Source organism: Dreissena polymorpha, chromosome 1, assembly GCF_020536995.1.
Source record: "Dreissena polymorpha isolate Duluth1 chromosome 1, UMN_Dpol_1.0, whole genome shotgun sequence".
NCBI lineage: Eukaryota > Metazoa > Mollusca > Bivalvia > Myida > Dreissenidae > Dreissena > Dreissena polymorpha.
In genome coordinates this window covers 6354464-6374828 of record NC_068355.1, presented here as the reverse complement: position 1 = coordinate 6374828, position 20365 = coordinate 6354464, and the positions used below count along the sequence as shown (strand labels likewise).

Here is a 20365-nt window from a genome sequence, read left to right as displayed (position 1 = left end):
TCCCCTTTGGCTTTCCATAGTAACGTGTTTTAGCATAACCAAGCCATTAATACAATTATTAGTCACAGGCAATTTATGATTAGTAAAAGTTTATCGTATCATCGAAATAAAACAATTACTTATAAGTGTCTTCGTAGCCTTTGACACTTTAAAAGTTTGACTTGTTATGTAACTTGATGTGTTTTTAGTTCATTTTCACAAATATTTAGGGTTTTTTAATGCAGGCTCGAGCATAAAAGAATATTGATCAAGCGCCCTAGCAGATAGACGTAAGTAAAACACGGAACATAAATTTTACAGATGAAATCGTAGGTGCTCATGAAATTTCATGTAAGAAATTTTTCTGGATAGTAGATGTATATTCATGTTAAAAAGCAAGTTTTCTTGTAGCTTATGTCACAACTTTCATGGTACTCAAAAACTGTGTGAGAATCCTAGTCAATATGTCGTACCAGATTGGATTTTGTTGCAATCTATTTCAAAGGTAAAGCCTGGTGAACACAAAGACGCTAACATCCTGCAGAAAAGTTCAACATGGCTGACAACACCGTACGGTCGGAAGATGTGTAAGGACAAAAGTGGGATCGTTGCATTACAGACACCGGTTTACTGTTAACTGTTGAGTTATCGATCCGGACAGAACTTAAGTGTGCACCACTGCAGTATGATGACATTTAAGTTTTATAGACTTTCATGCAATAGTTACTGTCACACAGCTCCGGACATTGAAAGTGGAAGGACGGAGAACCACACAGAAACAATATCGGCGATTGATGATGTATATTTGTTTTAAGTTTCGTGAAATAGGTACTGTGAAATAGCTCCGGACGTACAACCTTCCTGAATTTCAATCTATTAAGGGGCAATAAATTAATAACGCGTGCACCGCAGTATTATTGAACACATTCATATTAAGTTTAATGAAATTTAATAAATAATTATTGATAAACACCTCCGGACATCGCCAAAATAATATTCCTTCACTGTCTTAGAGGGGTAAAAAGCCATCACAATGGAGGTGTCATTTTGTCTACTTACAAGAGTTGGTGCATTCGGATTAAATGCGTATTCTACATGCAATAATAAATGCATGCAAAAATAAATATCTTTCTTGCAACAAGCGTAAATCTACTGCAAATCTTAGCAAAACATTTGCAAACGTATGTGCGTGTGTATAGTGACGCAATCATACGTTTTTCCATAGGTAATTTGTTTCTTAATGACAATATGTTTATATTTGATTAATAAAATACCTGGATATTATATGAATATGTCAGTTTCTGTTCCGAATCGCCCCCGTGCTTCTTTCTAGCAGCACCATGTACCTTTTGGGATCCAAGATCTTACCCTGTATTATACATACGTACGTGGTCCTTTATTCATGGCAGGTGATGAATTGCCAAAAAGGAACGGCACAAAACGAAACAAAATACAAAAAGAGTACAATAAAGCCGGTGTCACCGCTTTGGAACGGTCAATGTTAACTACTGGGCAGGTTAAACAGGTTAATGAGCGCTCAAACTCATACGTGAATCAGGAATATTCATTATACATACAAGTGTAAAATATAGTACTCTTACATTGTATTATATTTATGGCTATATGGTTGATAAGAGCGCCTATGTCTTTTGACTAAATCTCGTTCATATTTCAGTATTTATGGCTATATGGCGAATAAGAGCGACTATGTCTTTTGAATAAATGCTTATAATGGGATAAGAGCGCGTTTGTCTTTTCATTAAATCTCGTTCTAATTTCCGTATTTATTGCATATATGGATGATAAAAGAGACTATTTGTTTTAACAAAATGTCGTTCATATTTCCATATTAATGCTTATCAAGGGAAAAGAGCGCCTATGTATATTGACTAAATCTCGTTCATATTTCCGTATTAATGGCTATATGGCGGATAAGAGCGCCTATGTGGTTTGCCTAAAACTCGTTCACAATTTTGTATTAATGCTTATAATGGCATAAGAGCGCCTTTGTCTTTATACAAAATCTCATTCACATTTTCGTATTAATGCTTAAACATAGATAATTGGGGTTATTTACTGTGGCCATAGTCGACTTTCAGTAATGAACGATGGTGTCATTTTAAGAGCCATTTTCTGTGGCCATAGTCGACTTGCAGTAATGAACGATGGTGTAATTTTAAGATTCATTTACTGTGGCCATAGTCGACTTCCAGTAATGAACGATGGTGTCATTTTAAGAGTCATTTACTGTGGCCATAGTCAACTTTTAGTAATGAACGGTGGTGTCATTTTAAGATTCATTTACTGTGACCATAGTCGAATAGCAGTAATGAACGATGGGTGTCATTTGAAGAGTCATTTACTGTGGCCATAGTCGACTTTCAGTAAGGAACGATGGTCTTATTTTGAGAGTAATTTACTGTGGCCATAGTCGAATTTCAGTAATAAACGATGGTGTTATTTTAAGAGTCATTTACTGTGGCCATAGTCGACTGGAAGTAATGAACGATGGTGTCATTTTAAGAGTCATTTAGTGTGGCCATAGTCGACTTTTAGTTATGAACGATGGTGTCATTTTAAGAGTATTCTACTGTGGCCATAGTCGACTTGCAGTAATGAACGATGGTGTAATTTTAAGAGTCATTTACTGTGGCCATAGTCGACTTATAGTATTAAACAATGATGTCATTTTAAGAGTCATTTACTGTGGCCATAGTCGACATTTATTAATGAAGGATGGTGTCATTTTAAGAGTCATTTACTGCGGCCATAGTCGACTTTCAGTAATGAACGATGGCGTCATTTCAAGAGTCATTTACTGTGGCCATAGTCGACTTGTAATAATAAACGATGGATGTCATTTTAAGAGTCATTTACTGTGGCCATAGTCGACTTTAAGTAATGAACGATGGTTTCATTTTAAGAGTCATTTACTGTGGCCATAGTCGACTTGCAGTAATGAACGATGGTCTTATTTTAAGAGTCATATACTGTGGCCATAGTCGACTTGCAGTAATGAACGATGGTGTCATTTTAAGTGTCATTTACTGTGGCCATAGTCGACTTTCAGTAATGAACGATGGTGTCATTTTAAGAGTCATTTACTGTGGCCATAGTCGACATTTAGTAATGAAGGATGGTGTCATTTTAAGAGTCTTTTACTGTGGCCATAGTCGACTTTCAGTAATGAACGATGTCGTCATTTTAGGAGGCATTTACTGTGGCCATGGTCGACTTGTAATAATAAACGATGGGTGTCATTTTAAGAGTCATTTACTGTGGCCACAGTCGACTTGCAGTAATGAACGATGGTGTCATTTTAATAGTCATTTACTGTGGCCATAGTCGACTTTGAGTAAAGAACGATGGTGTTATTTTAAGAGTCATTTACTGTGGCCATAGTTGACCTCCAGTAATGAACGATGGTGTCATTTTAAGAGTCATTAACTGTTGCCATAGTCGACTTGCAGTAATGAACGATGGTTCCATTTTAAGATTCATTTACTGTGGCCATAGTCGACTTTCAGTAAAAAACGATGGTGTCATTTTAAGAGTCATTTACTGTGGCCATAGCCGACTTTCAGTAATGAACGATGGTGTTATTTTAAGAGTCATTTACTGTGGCCATAGTCGACTTTTAGTATGGAACGATGGTGTCAATTTAAGAGTCATTTACTGTGGCCATAGTCGCCTTTTAGTATTGAACGATGGTGTCATTTTAAGAGTCATTTACTGTGGCCACAGTCGACCTTTAGTAATGAACGATGGTGTTATTTTAAAAGTCATTTACTGTGGTCATAGTCGACTTGCAGTAATGAACGATGGTGTCATTTTAAGAGTCATTTACTGTGGCCATAGTCGACTTTCAGTAATGAACGATGGTGTTATTTTAAGAGTCATTTACTGTGGCCATAGTCGACTTTTAGTATTAAACGATGGTGTCATTTTAAGAGTCATTTACTGTGGCCATATGCGACCTTTAATAATGAACGGTGGTTTCATTTTAAGAGTCATTTACTGTGGCCATAGTCGACTTGCAGTAATGAACGATGGTCTTATTTAAGAGTCATTTACTGTGGCCATAGTCGACTTGCAGTAATGAACGATGGTGTCATTTTAAGTGTCATTTACTGTGGCCATAGTCGACTTTCAGTAATGAACGATGATGTCATTTTAAGAGTCATTTACTGTGGCCATAGTCGACTTGCAGTAATGAACGATGGTGTCATTTTAAGAGTCATTTACTGTGGCCATAGTCGACTTGCAGTAATGAGCAGAGGTAGTGACATTTTAAGAGTCATTTACTGTGGCCACAGTCGACTGCCAGTAATGAACGGTGGTGTCATTTTAAGAGTCATTTACTGTGGCCATAGTCGAATTGAAGTAATGAACGATGGTGTCATTTTAAGAGTCATTTACTGTGGCCATAGTCGACCTTGCAGTAATGAACGATGGTGTCATTTTAAGAGTCATTTACTGTGGCCATAGTCGACTTGCAGTAATGAGCAGTGGTGACATTTTAATAATCATTTACTGTGGCCATAGTCGACTGCCAGTAATGAACGGTGGTGTCATTTTATGAGTCATTTACTGTGGCCATAGTCGAATTGAAGTAATGAACGATGGTGTCATTTTAAGAGTCATTTACTTTGGCCATAGTCGACTTGCAGTAATGAACGATGGTCTTATGATAAGAGTCATTTACGGTGACCATAGTCGACTTTCAGTAATGAACGATGGTGTTATTATAATAGTCATTTACTGTGGCCATAGTCGACTTTTAGTAATGAACGATGGTGTCATTTTAAGAGTCATTTACTGTGGCCATAGTCAACCTTTAGAAATAAACGATGGTGTTATTTTAATAGTCATTTACTGTGGCCATAGTCGACCTGCAGTAATGAACGATGGTGTCATTTTAAGAGTCATTTACTGTGGCCATAGTCGACTTGCAGTAATGAACGATGGTGTCATTTTAAGAGTCATTTGCTGCGGCCATAGTCGACTTGCAGTAATGAACGATGGTCTTATTTTAAGAGTCATATACTGTGGCCATAGTCGACTTCCAGTTATAATCGATGGTGTCATTTTAAGTGTCATTTACTGTGGCCATAGTCGACTTTCAGTTATGAACGATGGTGTCATTTTAAGAGTCGTTTGCTGTGGCCATAGTCGACATTTATTAATGAACGATGGTGTCATTTTAAGAGTCATTTACTGTGGCCATAGTCGACTTTCAGTAATGAACGATGGTGTCATTTTAAGAGTCATTTACTGTGACCATAGTCGACTTGTAGTAATGAACGATGGGTGTCATTTTAAGAGTCATTTACTGTGGCCATAGTCGATTTGTAGTAATTAACGATGGGTGTCATTTTAAGAGTCATTTAGTGTGGCCATAGTCGACTTGCAGTAATGAACGATGGTGTCATTTTAAGAGTCAGTTACTGTGGCCATAGTCGACTTTGAGTAATGAACGATGGTGTTATTTAAAGAGTCATTTACTGTGGCCATATTCGACTTGCAGTAATGAACGATGGTCTCATTTTAAGAGCCATTTACTGTGGCCATAGTCGACTTTCAGAAATGAAAGATGGTGCGATTTTCAGTGTTATTTACTGTGGCCATATTCGACTTTTAGTAAAGACTATAGACTATTTATAGTCAAGAACAATAATTCGATTTTAAAATAATCTTTAGTGGTAAAGGATGAGGTGTGCTAACGAATGCAATTTGAAATATTATTTTCTCACGCCGTGGCTAGACTTCTAGAAGGAAAGAACTAAAAAAATAGACTTTTTGTTTTAAATGTATTAGTCCGTCGGTACCGTACATATTACGAACAAACGTATTCGCTTTTAAATGTAACTTAAATCTTTTGAACATCATGCACAAACTATTTAGCGTTGAACTGTTTTGCTGAATAAAAAAAAATGTTGCGTAATTTGGTGTTTCACTGCCATTTTGCAGACAATGGAAAAGAGACATTTCAGACAATGGAAAAGAGACGTTCCCGTACATGGTATGACTGAATAGCGGTGCCCCTTTCCGCAGAAAGTGCTTCCGGTGTTCGGAAAGGGTCTAAATTTATTTATTTTCAATGTTTGAAAACATTTATTGGTATTTTCATAAATAGGTCCTTAAATTGTGTTTATATTTTAAATTTAATTCAAATCCATAAAGAATTGATTAAACTTTACAATATTTTTTAATGCTGTACGATACGAGTAACGGAAAGGGGCGAGCACCACGGAAAGGACTCGTAGCGGAAAGGGGCCTCTCCCTTCGGAAAGGGGATAAAATTATTCATTCTTAAAGTTTTTAAGACATTTATTGTTATTTTCATAAACGAACCCTTACTTTATGTTTACATTTTAAATTTCATTCAAATCTATCAATACATGATTTAATTTTACAATATTTTGAATGCCGTACGATACAAGTAACGGAAAGGGGCGAGCACCACGGAAAGGGCTCGTCGCGGAAAGGAGCCTCAGTCTTCGGAAAGGGGCTAACATTCATTTATCTTTAAAGTTTTAAAGACTTTAATAGGTATTTTCATAAACTAAACCTTAACTTACTACTATATATTAGTCTGATACTTAAAGTCATTAAAAAAGAATTCAGATTTCGTATTAGTTTTGGTTATTGTTTAACCTTAACAAGTAAATTGAATTGAATTGCACGGTTAACGCCTCGGTCATATATTAAACTTGTTTATCTAGTGCGTTTATTATATGTCTTTGATGTTAAAATGATACTGCTACAACCAAATTAAATTACGTATTGCATCCCTTTTTAATGATATTGAGAAGCATAATTGTTATTGATTTAGTTGTCACAATGTATATAATTATCGAACGTTCAAAAAAAAACTATGTAAAAAAGAGACTTTCAATAGCACCAAAAAAGATTTTGTCTTTTATGCACTAGTTAAAAATGTTTTAAAAAGTTATCGGGGTGTTTGAAAAAAGAACTACTTACCGGTGTGTTTATATACATAAACGTTTAATTAGGAACCCCACAAAATCAAGTAATCATGCTCAATCAGCCTCAATAAACAAACCTATGTTTTGGTTAAATAAAAAGATTCGTTAAAGGTCACATGCCGCGTTTTTTAAAACCCATAAAACCCCTTTATTTATTACGAACTATTTCGCCCCTCACTCACTTCCATTCAATAACGGTGTTATTAGCGAGAACGAATATGACAAACTCGCGATTTTCTACACATTCCGATCTACTCGCTATTCAAACAGGAAGTGATGTCATTTTCTCACATTGTTCATGCTCTCAATTACGAACAGTAATCGCACATTCTCGGCCCTTTTCGTAAAACATCGGATTATTGATAATCTGCGAGGGGTACCGATTGTAACGAACCGGCGTTATATGGCTTCGGATGTATTATCTCTCTCAACTTCTCGGTCAGCTGCTGGAGCGTGCGCGTCGCGACCGAGGCGAGAGTCGCCCGCAGAAGATTTTCTCACCTGTACATATTTCCTTATAGAGGGGAACTTCTGCACGTGGCTCTGCTAATCCAGCAGAGTCCGTCACCCTCGAGCCGGACGTCTTCCACACTGCTGGGATTGCTGTCTTCTCCAAGATGCAGCGGACTTGTCACCCGCTGTTTATCGTCGAGAGTTCGCCGGCCCGGACCTGCCATAGGTCCCGTCTGAAGAGGGCCGGGGACGGCGGGACAGCGAGACCACCAGTGTGGGGGACATACGGGACGGACCTGGGTCTGACACACCCCCTCCAGTGCTTCTGCGCTGGGGGGGACCCAAGAACATCGAGGGGGTGGCTTTAAAGAGGGACCCCGGGGCGGTGGTACCTAGTGCGCTCAACGCGCTGGGGAAACCGTCTCGGGGATGAAGACGACGGCCGGTGACAGCGAGAGGGGCCATAAAGGCAGAGCTGCTTGCTTGCACTCCTTTGGTGGAGCTGCGTACAGACAAGAATTTGTCTTTGAATTGTCAACTACCAGTGCACATTAAGGTCTCATTGGCCACCGTGCACTGGTATATTTGGATCTAAATTATATCTTTGGCGAATACCCGGGAAGCCGGGGTAAATTTGACCTACTTTGGCTCAAAATTAATCTTTTTCCCCTGAAAGGTCACAGGGGCAGGTCGGACCATAAAGACTTCGTGAAGGGGCCGGTAGGACCTGAAAATAAACTCTGATTATAAAAAAAAAAAAAATCTCTCTCAACTTTAGTTAGAAAAATTGATGAAAATGGAAGGTGATAGTGATTATGATTAGTGTTTCGTGTATGAGCCAGAATTTAGTGACAGTCAGTCAGATTTTTTCTGATTCTGACAGCGAGGAAAATTGTGCCGATGCTCAAGACGACCATCGTGTTAGTAATACGGATTGGTTAATATATAATTTGGTTTCATGCACGTGTCGGGAAAAAAACAACAACAAAATGATTTCTTTGAATGTTATTCTACCCCGGGGTGGGGGTACGGGTATATAGGGGTGTGCCGATTTTATGGGGTGTGTTTTTCGACTAAAATTATAGATATGGGTATGGTTTTGAGCATCAAAGTATAGATATGGGTATTGAAATCAGAAATTTGATTGTATATAAATGCATATAGATTTGAAAGTACCAGTATCAAAATGGGTATGATAAATGTCATTCTTGTATATAAATGGGTATTAAAAAGTAAATTTCAGTAGCGGGAAAGATATAATAGCAAATTCAATAAGTATACTGTATTGATATGAAAGAGATTAACATTCTAGTATGAAATGTGTCCACTTTATCAAATTCTAGTATTTAAATGGCAATGGGTCCAGTTGATCAAACTTCTTGTATTGAAATGGGTCCACTTCATCAATGGTATCGTATACAAATGGGTATGCTTTTTCAAAAACCTTGTATCAAAATGGGTCTACTTTATCAGAGTTCCGGTATAAAAATGGGTCACATTTCGGAAGTCTCAGCGGGACACCCCTTTCCCTAAAATTTGGGAAGTTACCCCCTGGTATTCTACAGTACAAGCTTGTTGAGTATTACTAGGTTGTATGGTAAATAATTAAATATTAGAACGGGTACTTGCACCAGTTCTGATTAGGAAGGAATGTTAATATTTCTAATCACACGAATTTAAAACCCTGTATGTATTATAAATAAAATAGTTTCACTGTGAACATTTGTATTAATTTATTGATAAATACAACAAATTGCTTTATAATCACATGATAAAATCAAACCAAGAGCATGGTGTAGGGCCAAGTGGGCAGAGAGGGACCTTGGTGGGACATCGAACTGCACCCTTTGGTTAGCTACGCTGGAGTACTTGTCTGAAAGAAATACATGTTATGATTGTTAGTTGATTTAATTGGGCTAGGGTTAATCTCCTATCTGAAACCATACTGTGTTTGCCATAATCAACTTGTGATATATCCACAGATAAGGCACATTTCAACAGCCAAAAAGCCAAAAAACTCCGTGACACTAATGTCAGTTCTGTATGGAATAATACACAACACTGGTAACTGGCGTCTTTTTGACTGGTAGCCATGGAAATTCTTCAAACTTAAGAAACTAAGAAAGCAATCATGCGCTGTGTGATCTTGATTTGAATCCAGATAATATGATTTCTGAGAAAAGCCAATCTGTTCATTGTTTATGGAATCAATAAATTGTACTAATGCTAACAATCCATCCACAAAACCCTTATCAATTTACATTTTATCTGAATATTTCAATATATCAACCTAAATGGTGTTAGTTAATTATATTAATATTTTTACGAATTCTTTTCCAATTCCCTTTTACAATACCTTTTAATAATCTCTGTAATAGACAGTAATTTATTTGAGTTAAATATCAGTATAAGAAAGTTTACATAATTATGTGTTTACCAACACTTTGATCCTCTCATACTTTCTTAGGTTATGGAAATATTATTGAAGCAAGCCCAAATGTTATTTTGATACTTCCAGTATTTTTTTGGTGAGTTAGCTTTAGCCTTATTTATTTATCAAATGGAATGTATTTGTCCTTTTTACAGCTGTTCCACTTATTTACCTATTTGTCCTTAGTTATCAGAGGGTTGTAATAAATTGTTTGTTACTAAGTCATTAGTGCATAAATGCGTATAAATTATATATTTTTTTTTTAAACGACACAAAGGAATAATAATGATGCATATCCATACTGGGCCAAAGGCTGTATCAAGAGCGAACCCGGAGTGTGCCCAAGCATTCCATATAAACTTTATAGCCTCTTTAAAGTGTTGATGAAATTTGAATTATCATTAAAGCGGCAATTTCTATCTACTTGAGACAGGGAAATGGTATTGAGTCACTTTGAATGTCTATAAGATCTTATGGACCATTGTCAGCTATGCGTTTGTCCTTATAAACTCTAAGGTTTCCACTTTAGGTGGTCAAGCATGGATATTACACTACTGCTGCTGTGATATCGGTTCATCACAAACCTGGCTGCTCCTTTCTAGACCATCTGAAGATCATGGATCTGTTCCTTCTGGTATGGGCTTCAGACAATGCCGCAGTATTCTATATTTCAGCGAACTAGGGAAAAGTACACAATGTATGCTGCACATTGTACCCCCTCTATGCCTATCCATGACCTCCTGCGTAGAAAGCATTTGTTGCCTTTCCTACTGATTGGATGTGCAACTTCTGCCACAAATCATGTCAGTTCCATCCCAAGGTATTTTAATGTTTCCTCAAATGCGAGGCTGTGGCCATTTAGGGTGTTATTGGATAGGATGGGTGAACCTTTCTGGTAAACCCTTTAAGAAAAACACAATATGTGTACATTCAAATAACAATCTTTATTGTTTACAATATAACTCATATACTTTTATCCAGTAAAGCCTCTTAAAATGTAAACAACAAACGGGTATACTAGGTATGGCAATTATTCTTTTTATCAAGAAATACTTTGTAACAAACACATTTTGGGAAGAAAAGGTTGAAAACAGAATAAACTTTTGTGTGAACCAGTTATCACAAGAGAGCCAAATTGGACTGGGATAACTAACTTACCGTAACAGGTTTATTAGTACATATAAATTAATTACATAGCAAGTAGTAATAAAGACTCAACAAGATGCGTTTGTGAAACACAATGTCCCCCTATATGACGTTTGACTTTGAAGGATGACCTTGACCTTGTGAAGGATGACCTTGACCTTGTGAAGGATGACCTTGACCTTTCACCACTCAAAATGTGCAGCTCCATGAGATACACATGCATGCCAAATATCAAGTTGATATATTCAATATTGCAAAAGTATTAAGCGATTTGGGCCACATATATTTGACCTCTGACCTTGAAGGATGACCTTGACCTTTCACCACTCAAAATGTGCAGTTCCATGAGATGCACATGCATGCCAAATATCAAGTTGCTATCTTCAATATTGCAAAAGTATTTATAAAATAAGCGATTTGGGCCACATATATTTGACCTCTGACCTTGAAGGATGACCTTGACCTTTCACCACACAAAATGTGCAGCTCCATGAGATACACATGCATGCCAAATATCAAGTTGATATATTCAATATTGCAAAAGTATTAATAAAATAAGCGATTTGGGCCACATATATTTGACCTCTGACCTTGAAGGATGACCTTGACCTTTCACCACTCAAAATGTGCAGTTCCATGAGATGCACATGCATGCCAAATATCAAGTTGCTATCTTCAATATTGCAAAAGTATTTATAAAATAAGCGATTTGGGCCACATATATTTGACCTCTGACCTTGAAGGATGACCTTGACCTTTCACCACACAAAATGTGCAGCTCCATGAGATACACATGCATGCCAAATATCAAGTTGCTATCTTCAATATTGCAAAAGTATTCATAAAATGAGCGATTTTGGCCATATATATTTGACCTCTGACCTTGAAGGATGACCTTGACCTTTCACCACTCAAAATGTGCAGCTTCATGAGATACACATGCATGCCAAATATGAAGTTGCTATCTTCAATATAGAAAAAGTTATTGCAAAATGTTAAAGTTGGCGCAAACAGACCAACAGACAGACCAACACACAGACCAACAGACAGGGCAAAAACAATATGTCCCCCACTACTATAATGGGGGACATAAAAATGCCAAAAATTGACAAGTGATGCAATTCCTGACAATGCCAGATTTAAAATTAAGTTCAGGTTTCAGATAAGTTCCTCATTCCTTGTCTTTAGGACATCATATGCTGACAAAGTGTGAGATAAAACTTATTTGTTTATATATTTACTATGTATCCGGTAATCGTAACTCAACGGTACTCTCTCAACCTGTCTCGCTCAATTTCTGCAATTTTGAAAATTTCAGAATGATTTTGACAATTAAATGAGTACATTCAATTAAAGATTGTCCTGTATTGGTATTTCAGTTTGTATGAAACAGAACAAGATAAAGAATTCTAAAACATATGCTTGTTTATAAATTAAAGTAGAACAATGAGAGATACACCTCAATGGTACCCTTGAAATATCCCACCCAACCCCGAGAGAATAATTGACATGTAAATATTACAATCTTCTAAAGCTACAGTATGAAGTAATTTTATACAATACCACAAAAGGCACATTAGTACACAAAAGAACCCAATTCCCTAAGGTATTCATCCGAAAACCAAAGGAACTCAACTTTTCTTCTGAGCATATAGCTTTTTCAAAGTTTAACATTAGACTTACTATCCTGGTAGCATGTTTTTGAACAAGCCACCCACAATGATTTTGAATTCAGTCTGACATCACAACAGCCCAATAAAAGTTCTGAGCAAATTTAATGATGAGTGGGTCAATACAGTGACTTCTGCATTGTTTTCAATTGTCACTGCGCCATACTGTTAGTAAGTCCCGTTAAGTTCTGGTGTAGGGAAATAATGTTTCTTTGGTATCAATCAATATTACTCATCATATTTAATTTAAAATGTACTTAGCTACCTTTTAAAACATGCAAATGAAAACTTTTAATAGTATGTTTGAAAATAAACAAAAACAAACATCAAACAAATGAACTGTTTAGGCAGTTAAATTGCACACAGAGTAAAATCAGAAGTTACATTATGGACGGATACAACAAAATGATCCCTATACATAAGTAAAGTACTAAAACATGTGATGTAAATCACTAAAATAATTCTGCCTCATTTGTTCAACTAAGCAACTCATACTTAAAGATTTATATCTTTGCTATACAAATTCATATGAAAAACAATCAAACAGATATGAATAATACAATAATGAAATGCCAATCAACATAAGACACAGTGAATTAGACAAACAAGAGCACCGCCTTGCGGGTGCAGACCGCTCATCTATTTTCTTTTTAAAGGTGAAGGGACTCTCAATTTCAATCACAAAGGAGGGAGGGGTGGAGTGAAGAGGGGTGTATAGTGTGGGGGTGTGAACATTAATTACATTATCTTCAAAAAATACGAAAAAAAAATGCAAAAAAAAAAAATAAATTTTCAGAGGTGGGGGGGGGGGGGGTGGGTGGGTGGGGGGAGGGGATTCTTGGGTGCGATGGTTGGATGGGATTTTAAAAATAAAATAATAAAAACAAGAGGGCCTGAAAGGCCCAAGGTATCCCCCGCAACATATGCTTTGTTTGAGGATGGGTGCAAATTGGATGAAAAAACATTTTTTCAAGATACAAAGGGCCATAAGTCTGTTTTTAACAGATGGTGTACAATGCCATTTGGTGTGCATCATCCTCTTATGCATATATATACTCATACCAAGTTTAAATGAAATATGCCAAAGCGCTTCCAAGTTATGGCTCCGGACACAAAAATGCCTATAGTAAAAAGCATTTTTTCAAGATACAAAGGGCCATAAGTCTGTTTTTAACAGATGGTGTACAATGGCATTTGGCGTGCATCATCCTCTTATGCATATATATATATACTCATATCAAGTTTAAATGAAATCCGCCAAAGCACTTCCAAGATATGGCTCCGGACACAAAAGTGCCGGACGGACAGCCGGACGGCGGACAACGCCAAAACAATATCCCTCCGCCTCTGGCACGGGAATATATTCATACCAAGTTTCAAAGAAATCCGCCAAAGCGCTTCCAAGATATGGCTCCGGACACAAAAATGCCTATAGTAAAAAGCATTTTTTCAAGATACAAAGAGCCATACGTCTGTTTTTAACAGATGGTGTACAATGCCATTTGGCGTGCATCATCCTCTTATGCATATATATACTCATACCAAGTTTCAATGAAATCCGCCAAAGAACTTCCAAGATATGGCTCCGGACACTAAAAAGCATTTTTATGTCCCCCACTATAGTAGTGGGGGACATATTGTTTTTGCCCTGTCTGTCTGTTGGTCTGTCTGTTGGTCTGTTTGCGCCAACTTTAACATTTTGCAATAACTTTTGCTATATTGAAGATAGCAACTTCATATTTGGCATGCATGTGTATCTCATGAAGCTGTACATTTTGAGTGGTGAAAGGTCAAGGTCAAGGTCATCCTTCAAGGTCAGAGGTCAAATATATGTGGCCAAAATCGCTCATTTTATGAATACTTTTGCAATATTGAAGATAGCAACTTGATATTTGGCATGCATGTGTATCTCATGGAGCTGCACATTTTGAGTGGTGAAAGGTCAAGGTCATCCTTCAAGGTCAGAGGTCAATTATATGTGGCCAAAATCGCTCATTTTATAAATACTTTTGCAATATTGAAGATAGCAACTTGATATTTGGCATGCATGTGCACCTCATGAAGCTGCACATTTTGAGTGGTGAAAGGTCAAGGTCAAGGTCATCCTTCAAGGTCAGAGGTCAAATATATGTGGCCCAAATTGCTTATTTTATGAATAATTTTGCAATATTGAAGATAGCAACTTGATATTTGGCATGCATGTGTATCTCATGGAGCTGCACATTTTGAGAGGTGAAAGGTCAAGGTCATCCTTCACAAGGTCAAGGTCATCCTACAATGTCAAACATCATATAGGGGGACATAGTGTTTCACAAACACATCTTGTTTCAAGATACAAAGGGCCATAAGTCTGTTTTTAACAGATGGTGTACAATGCCATTTTGCGTGCATCATCCTCTTATGCATATATATACTCATACCAAGTTGAAATGAAATGAAATCCACCAAAGAACTTCCAAGATATGGCTCCGGACACAAAAGTGCCGGACGGACGGACAACGCCAAAACAATATCCCTCCGCCTCTGGCGGGGGATAATAAATATTTGTTTTTTTAACTGTTTCAGAAAAAAAAATGGGGGGTGGGTGGGGGGGGGGGTAAAGTGTGAGGGTGTGGTGGTCATTTGTGAGATGATCTAAAAAAAAAAAAAAAAAAAATTGTGGGGGGGGGGGGGGAGGGGAGGGCACGGGGGATGGTTTGGGTGGAGTCTATTGTGGTATGTCAGGTAAGAGTAGTTTTGTCAAAGTATCAATCAAATCTAATCATAAATAAAGAAGTTATGGCAATTTTAGCAAAATTTAATAATTTGACCTTGAGAGTCAAGGTCATTCAAAGGTCAAGGTAAAATTCAACTTGCCAGGTACAGTAACCTTATGATAGCATGAAAGCAGTAACCTTATGATAGCATGAAAGTATTTGAAGTTTGAAAGCAATAGCCTTGATACTTTAGAAGTATAGTGGATCGAAACACAAAATTTAACCATATATTCAAAGTTACTAAGTCAAAAAAGGGCCATAATTCCGTAAAAATGACAACCAGAGTTATGCAACTTGTCCTTTTACTGTACCCTTATGATAGTTTGCGAGTGTTCCAAGTATGAAAGCAATATCTATGATACTTTAGGGGTAAAGTGGACCAAAACACAAAACTTAACCAAATTTTCAATTTTCTAAGTATAAAGGGTCCATAATTCCGTCCAAATGCCAGTCAGAGTTACATAACTTTGCCTGCACAGTCCCCTTATGATAGTTTATAAGTGTTGCAAGTATGAAAGCAATAGCTTTGATACTGTAGGAATAAAATGGACCTAAACACAAAACTTAACCAAAATTTTCAATTTTCTAAGTATAAAAAGGGCACATAATTCTGTCAAAATGCACGCCAGAGTTATTTAACTTTGCCTGCCAAGTCCCCTCATGAAAGTAAGTAAGTGTACCAAGTTTGAATGCAATAGCATTGATACTTTCTGAGAAAAGTGGACCTAAACGCAAAACTTAACCGGACGCCGACGCCAACGCCGACGCCAAGGTGATGACAATAGCTCATAATTTTTTTTCAAAAAATAGATGAGCTAAAAACACATATCTGTTTATTAAAATACTTATATCTGTTGTAAATCTCATTTTGATATGTTTCTAAATAACGTTCATAAATTTAATATCTGTTTTTTTTCTTAAATTACAGGTGAAATGCACAGTTAAATATTATTGAAGCTGCAAAAAATAAGCTCTTTTACTAAACTTACTGGTATATTAAATAATTTGGAATGTACAACATTTAACGCATTACCACTATGATACGTACTTTCACGCATTTGTGGTCCCTTAGAAAGTTACATTTAATTAAAGACCTTTCTGACTAGATACAAGTTTTTGAGGCTTCATTTCCAACACTTAGATACTGATGAGCAGCAAACAGCATAAATCCTGAACAGACTGCGAGTTGCTTGCAGGCTGTTCTGGTTTTATGCTGTTTGCACATAGCCATTTTCAATTTGCTTCTACGTGGGAAAGGGTTAAAATCACAGGTACTTAAAAAAAGTTCATAATAGTATATAATATAAGGACACATTTTTTTAAGTACCTGTGTATCAAAATAGGCATTCTGTTACTGGGCTATTGCAAACAGCTTGAACATGAGATATTTCTAAACAAGAGGGCAAAAGGTCCTTGGTAGCTCACCTGAGAATTGAAGGATGTAAACAATTATAAGCAGCATTTGTACTGTTTTTATTATTATTATTACTTCTGACCTTGATTTTTTCTGCAACCATTTTTGACAAAGCTGAGTTACAATAAGAAAAAAATGATCTGAGCAAGTTTAATAAATATTGAACACAAAATTTTACTACTACAGTGTTCATACTTTAAAACTATAATTATAACTACCAATAAGGTTTCAGATAAGTTTCATGAAGATTAGATACAAAATTTGACATCAAGTGTTTAGTGTCTAGAGTCATAGAAGGAAAACTGCCAATTGTCTGGCGATTATGTTTTTCAAGGGACCAAAACCATTTTCCAAATTGGTCGAGACATGCAATTACAAAAGTTCTGAGCAAGTTTTATGAAGATTTAACATATAACTTTTTGAGTGATTTCAAAGGTTTTTCTTTAATTGACCTTTTAACCTAGTATTTTACTCTACAAGCAAAGTTGACAACAGGACTTATGTACTAACAATTTTGATGAAAATTGGGAAAACAAGACTATTGCCAAGCAATAAAAGTCCTCTACCGGCTCCACCATTGTCAGAAATTTCACCATTGTCAGAATATTTTTAGTTTTTGTTTCCATAGCAACCACAATTTTTGACGTAGGAACAAAATGAAATGACATGCATAATGTCCATATTGCCATCTATCCATGTTCCAAGTTTCATGGCAAAAATATTAAGAAATTTTAAAGTTATCGCAGGATCCAGAAAAAACACCATTTTCAACACTATTTCTAGTCTATTTGTTGCCATAACAACCACAATTTTTTATATAGAAACCGAATGAAATGACGTGCATAATGTCCATATTGCCATCTATCCATGTTCCAAGTTTCATGAACAAATATTAAGAACTTTTAAAGTTATCGCAGGATCAAGAAAAAAACACTATTTTCAGCACTATTTCTAGTCTATTTGTTGCCATAGCAACCACAATTTTTGACGTAGGAAAAAAATGAAATGACGTGCATAATGTCCATATTGCCATCTATCCATGTTCCAAGTTTCATGAAAAACTATTAAGAACTTTTAAAGTTATCGCAGGATCCAGGAAAAAACACCAATTTTCAGCACTATTTCTAGTCTATTTATTGCAATAGCAACCAAAATTGTTGATATAGAAACCGAATGAAATGACGTGCATAATGTCCATATTGCCATCTATCCATGTTCCAAGTTTCATGAACAAATATTAAGAACTTTTAAAGTTATCGCAGGATCCAGAAAAAAACACATTTTTCAGCACTATTTCTAGTCTATTTGTTGCCATAGCAACCACTATTTTTGACGTAGGAAAAAAATGAAATGACGTGCATAATGTCCATATTGCCATCTATCCATGTTCCAAGTTTCATGAAAAACTATTCAGAACTTTTAAAGTTATCGCAGGATCCAGGAAAAAACACCAATTTTCAGCACTATTTCTAGTATATTTATTGCCATAGCGACCACAATATTTGACGTTGGAACAAAATAAAATGACGTGCGTAATATCCATATTGCCATCTATCCATGTTCCAAGTTTCATGAAAAAATATTCAGTACTTTTAAAGTTATTGCAGGATCCAGAAAAAATCACCATTTTCAGCACTATTTCTAGTCTATTTGTTGCCATAGCAACGACAATTTTTGACGTAGGAATAAAATGAAATGACGTGCGTAATGTCCATATTGCCATCTATCCATGTTCCAAGTAAAGTTATCGCAGGATCCAGAAAAACCCCATTTTAAGCACTATGTCTAGTCTATTTGTTGCCATAGCAATCACAATTTTTGACGTAGGAACAAAACAAAATGACGTGCTTAATGTCCATATTGCCATCTATCCATGTTCCAAGTTTCATGAAAAAATATTCAGTACTTTTGTAAGTTATCGCAGGATCCAGAAAAAACACACCATTTTCTGCACTATTTCTAGTCTATTTGTTGCCATAGCAATCACAATTTTTGAGGTAGGAACAAAATGAATGATGTGCATAATGTCCATATTGCCATCTATCCATGTTCCAAACTTCATGAAAAAATATTAAGAACTTTCAAAGTTATCGCAGGATCCAGAAAAGTGTGACGGACGGACCGACGGATGGAGACAAAACCATAAGTCCCCTCTGGTGAAACCGGTAGGGGACTAATAAAATAGCCTCTACAATGTTAACAAGATAAACGTTGACTACACAGGACTAAAAATGTACTGCAAAGTACAAACAACGGGTAATCACAAAATCCCTCAAAATGTACCACAAAGTACAAACAACAGGTAATCACAAAATCTCACTATGAGCATGTTGTGCTAAAAACAGTGAGCTACAGACACTGGCATACATGCAGTAAATTGGTATTTAGTTCAGCATATATATGTGCATATAAAAATACTGTATTTACTATGGCAATTACAACAATTTATTTGAAAAGATGAAACACACATGAAGAGGTATTGATGTTTGGTATGTGAATAAAAACAGCTGCAACAAACCAACATCACTCTTGCGTACTTGATTAGTCAAAATAATAGAGACCAAAAGTAAGCTCATCCGCAGTCAAGATCGTCAATATTCAGATGGCAGATCTCAGTGTTGTCTCCCCCTGCCTGCATCATCACACGGGGACTGAAACATCAACAAGAACAACTATTAACATGGTATGGACAATTTTACTCAGCAACTAAATTTAAATACTAGAACTTCTCTAAATTTGTAACAAATAATAATTTAAAATACATTTAAAATACATTTATGAAAATACATAATTCAGATATAGAAATTTTTGATGGTTATATGTCTTAATATATAACTATTTATTTGCCTGATAATATACATTTAAAAATGATTTTGAGTGAAACAAAATTCATTGTTTTGATGAATTTCAGATAACTTGAAATCCCATATCCTCGCTGTCGTTCTCAAACCTCGTAGCTACAAAATGCCAACTTTTCAGGAGAGAAAAAAAAAAGTCTCATTTTTTTATAACGATGTTTTAGAAATTGAAATTCTGTAAAAATACCAAACAAATGAAGCTGCAAAATACGGTATAAGCCGTAGACGCGTAAGTCATACTGATAAGTCATATTGACAGTCAGACATGGTAGCTACGATATTTTGTCACCACAGTTTTGTCATTTTTATGAGGTACGACAATTTGTCCTGATAGGAAACTCGTAGTTGCAAATATAAAAAATTATAATTTTTTTTGTTGTCAAATTTGTCCAAACGAAAAGACGTACCTATTGGTGAAATGACGTCGCTACGACTTTTCGCCGGGAAAAAAGCCAACAATCATTCTACAACATTTTGTCACGTGGCTTTTTCAAGGGCTCTGATTGGCGTAGAGCTACGAGATATAGCACAAAACATGCGCCAGACTTAATATATTCGGAAAAGACGAAAAAAATATCTTGAATATTTTGGAGCTACGAGGTTTGAGAACGACAGCGACGATATTTACTTCACAGTTCCAAAATCAAATGGTGCAGAAAACAGAAGTCC

The 20365-nt window shown here is 36.2% G+C and overlaps 1 protein-coding gene and 2 long non-coding RNA genes across 6 annotated transcripts in view; 1 reads left to right on the top strand and 2 right to left on the bottom strand.

Annotated features, from left to right (window-relative positions):
* The window catches only part of LOC127869503 (uncharacterized), a 99339-nt gene extending 98575 nt beyond the window's left edge, over window positions 1-764 (top strand). The window contains exons 2-3 of the long non-coding RNA XR_008044604.1: window positions 225-269; window positions 485-764. This is a non-coding gene — a long non-coding RNA (uncharacterized LOC127869503). The remainder of the gene's footprint in view (window positions 1-224; window positions 270-484) is intronic.
* An 8407-nt stretch (window positions 765-9171) lies between these two features.
* Window positions 9172-20365, bottom strand: part of LOC127869378 (uncharacterized) — a 59915-nt gene continuing 48721 nt past the window's right edge. For 2 of the 4 annotated variants that reach the window (XM_052411918.1, XM_052411899.1), the window contains exon 17: window positions 18856-19489. In XM_052411918.1, coding sequence (XP_052267878.1) covers window positions 19411-19489 — 79 coding nt within the window. In that variant the 3' untranslated portion in view covers window positions 18856-19410. Of the gene's footprint in view, window positions 9295-18855; window positions 19490-20365 lie in introns of those variants that run through there. The other 2 variants (XM_052411909.1, XM_052411936.1) reach the window with 2 other exon arrangements.
* On the bottom strand, window positions 10782-13431 carry LOC127869506 (uncharacterized). The gene is made up of 2 exons (XR_008044608.1): window positions 11462-13431; window positions 10782-11156 (listed from the first exon to the last, which is right to left on the bottom strand). It is a non-coding gene; the product is annotated as an uncharacterized LOC127869506 (long non-coding RNA).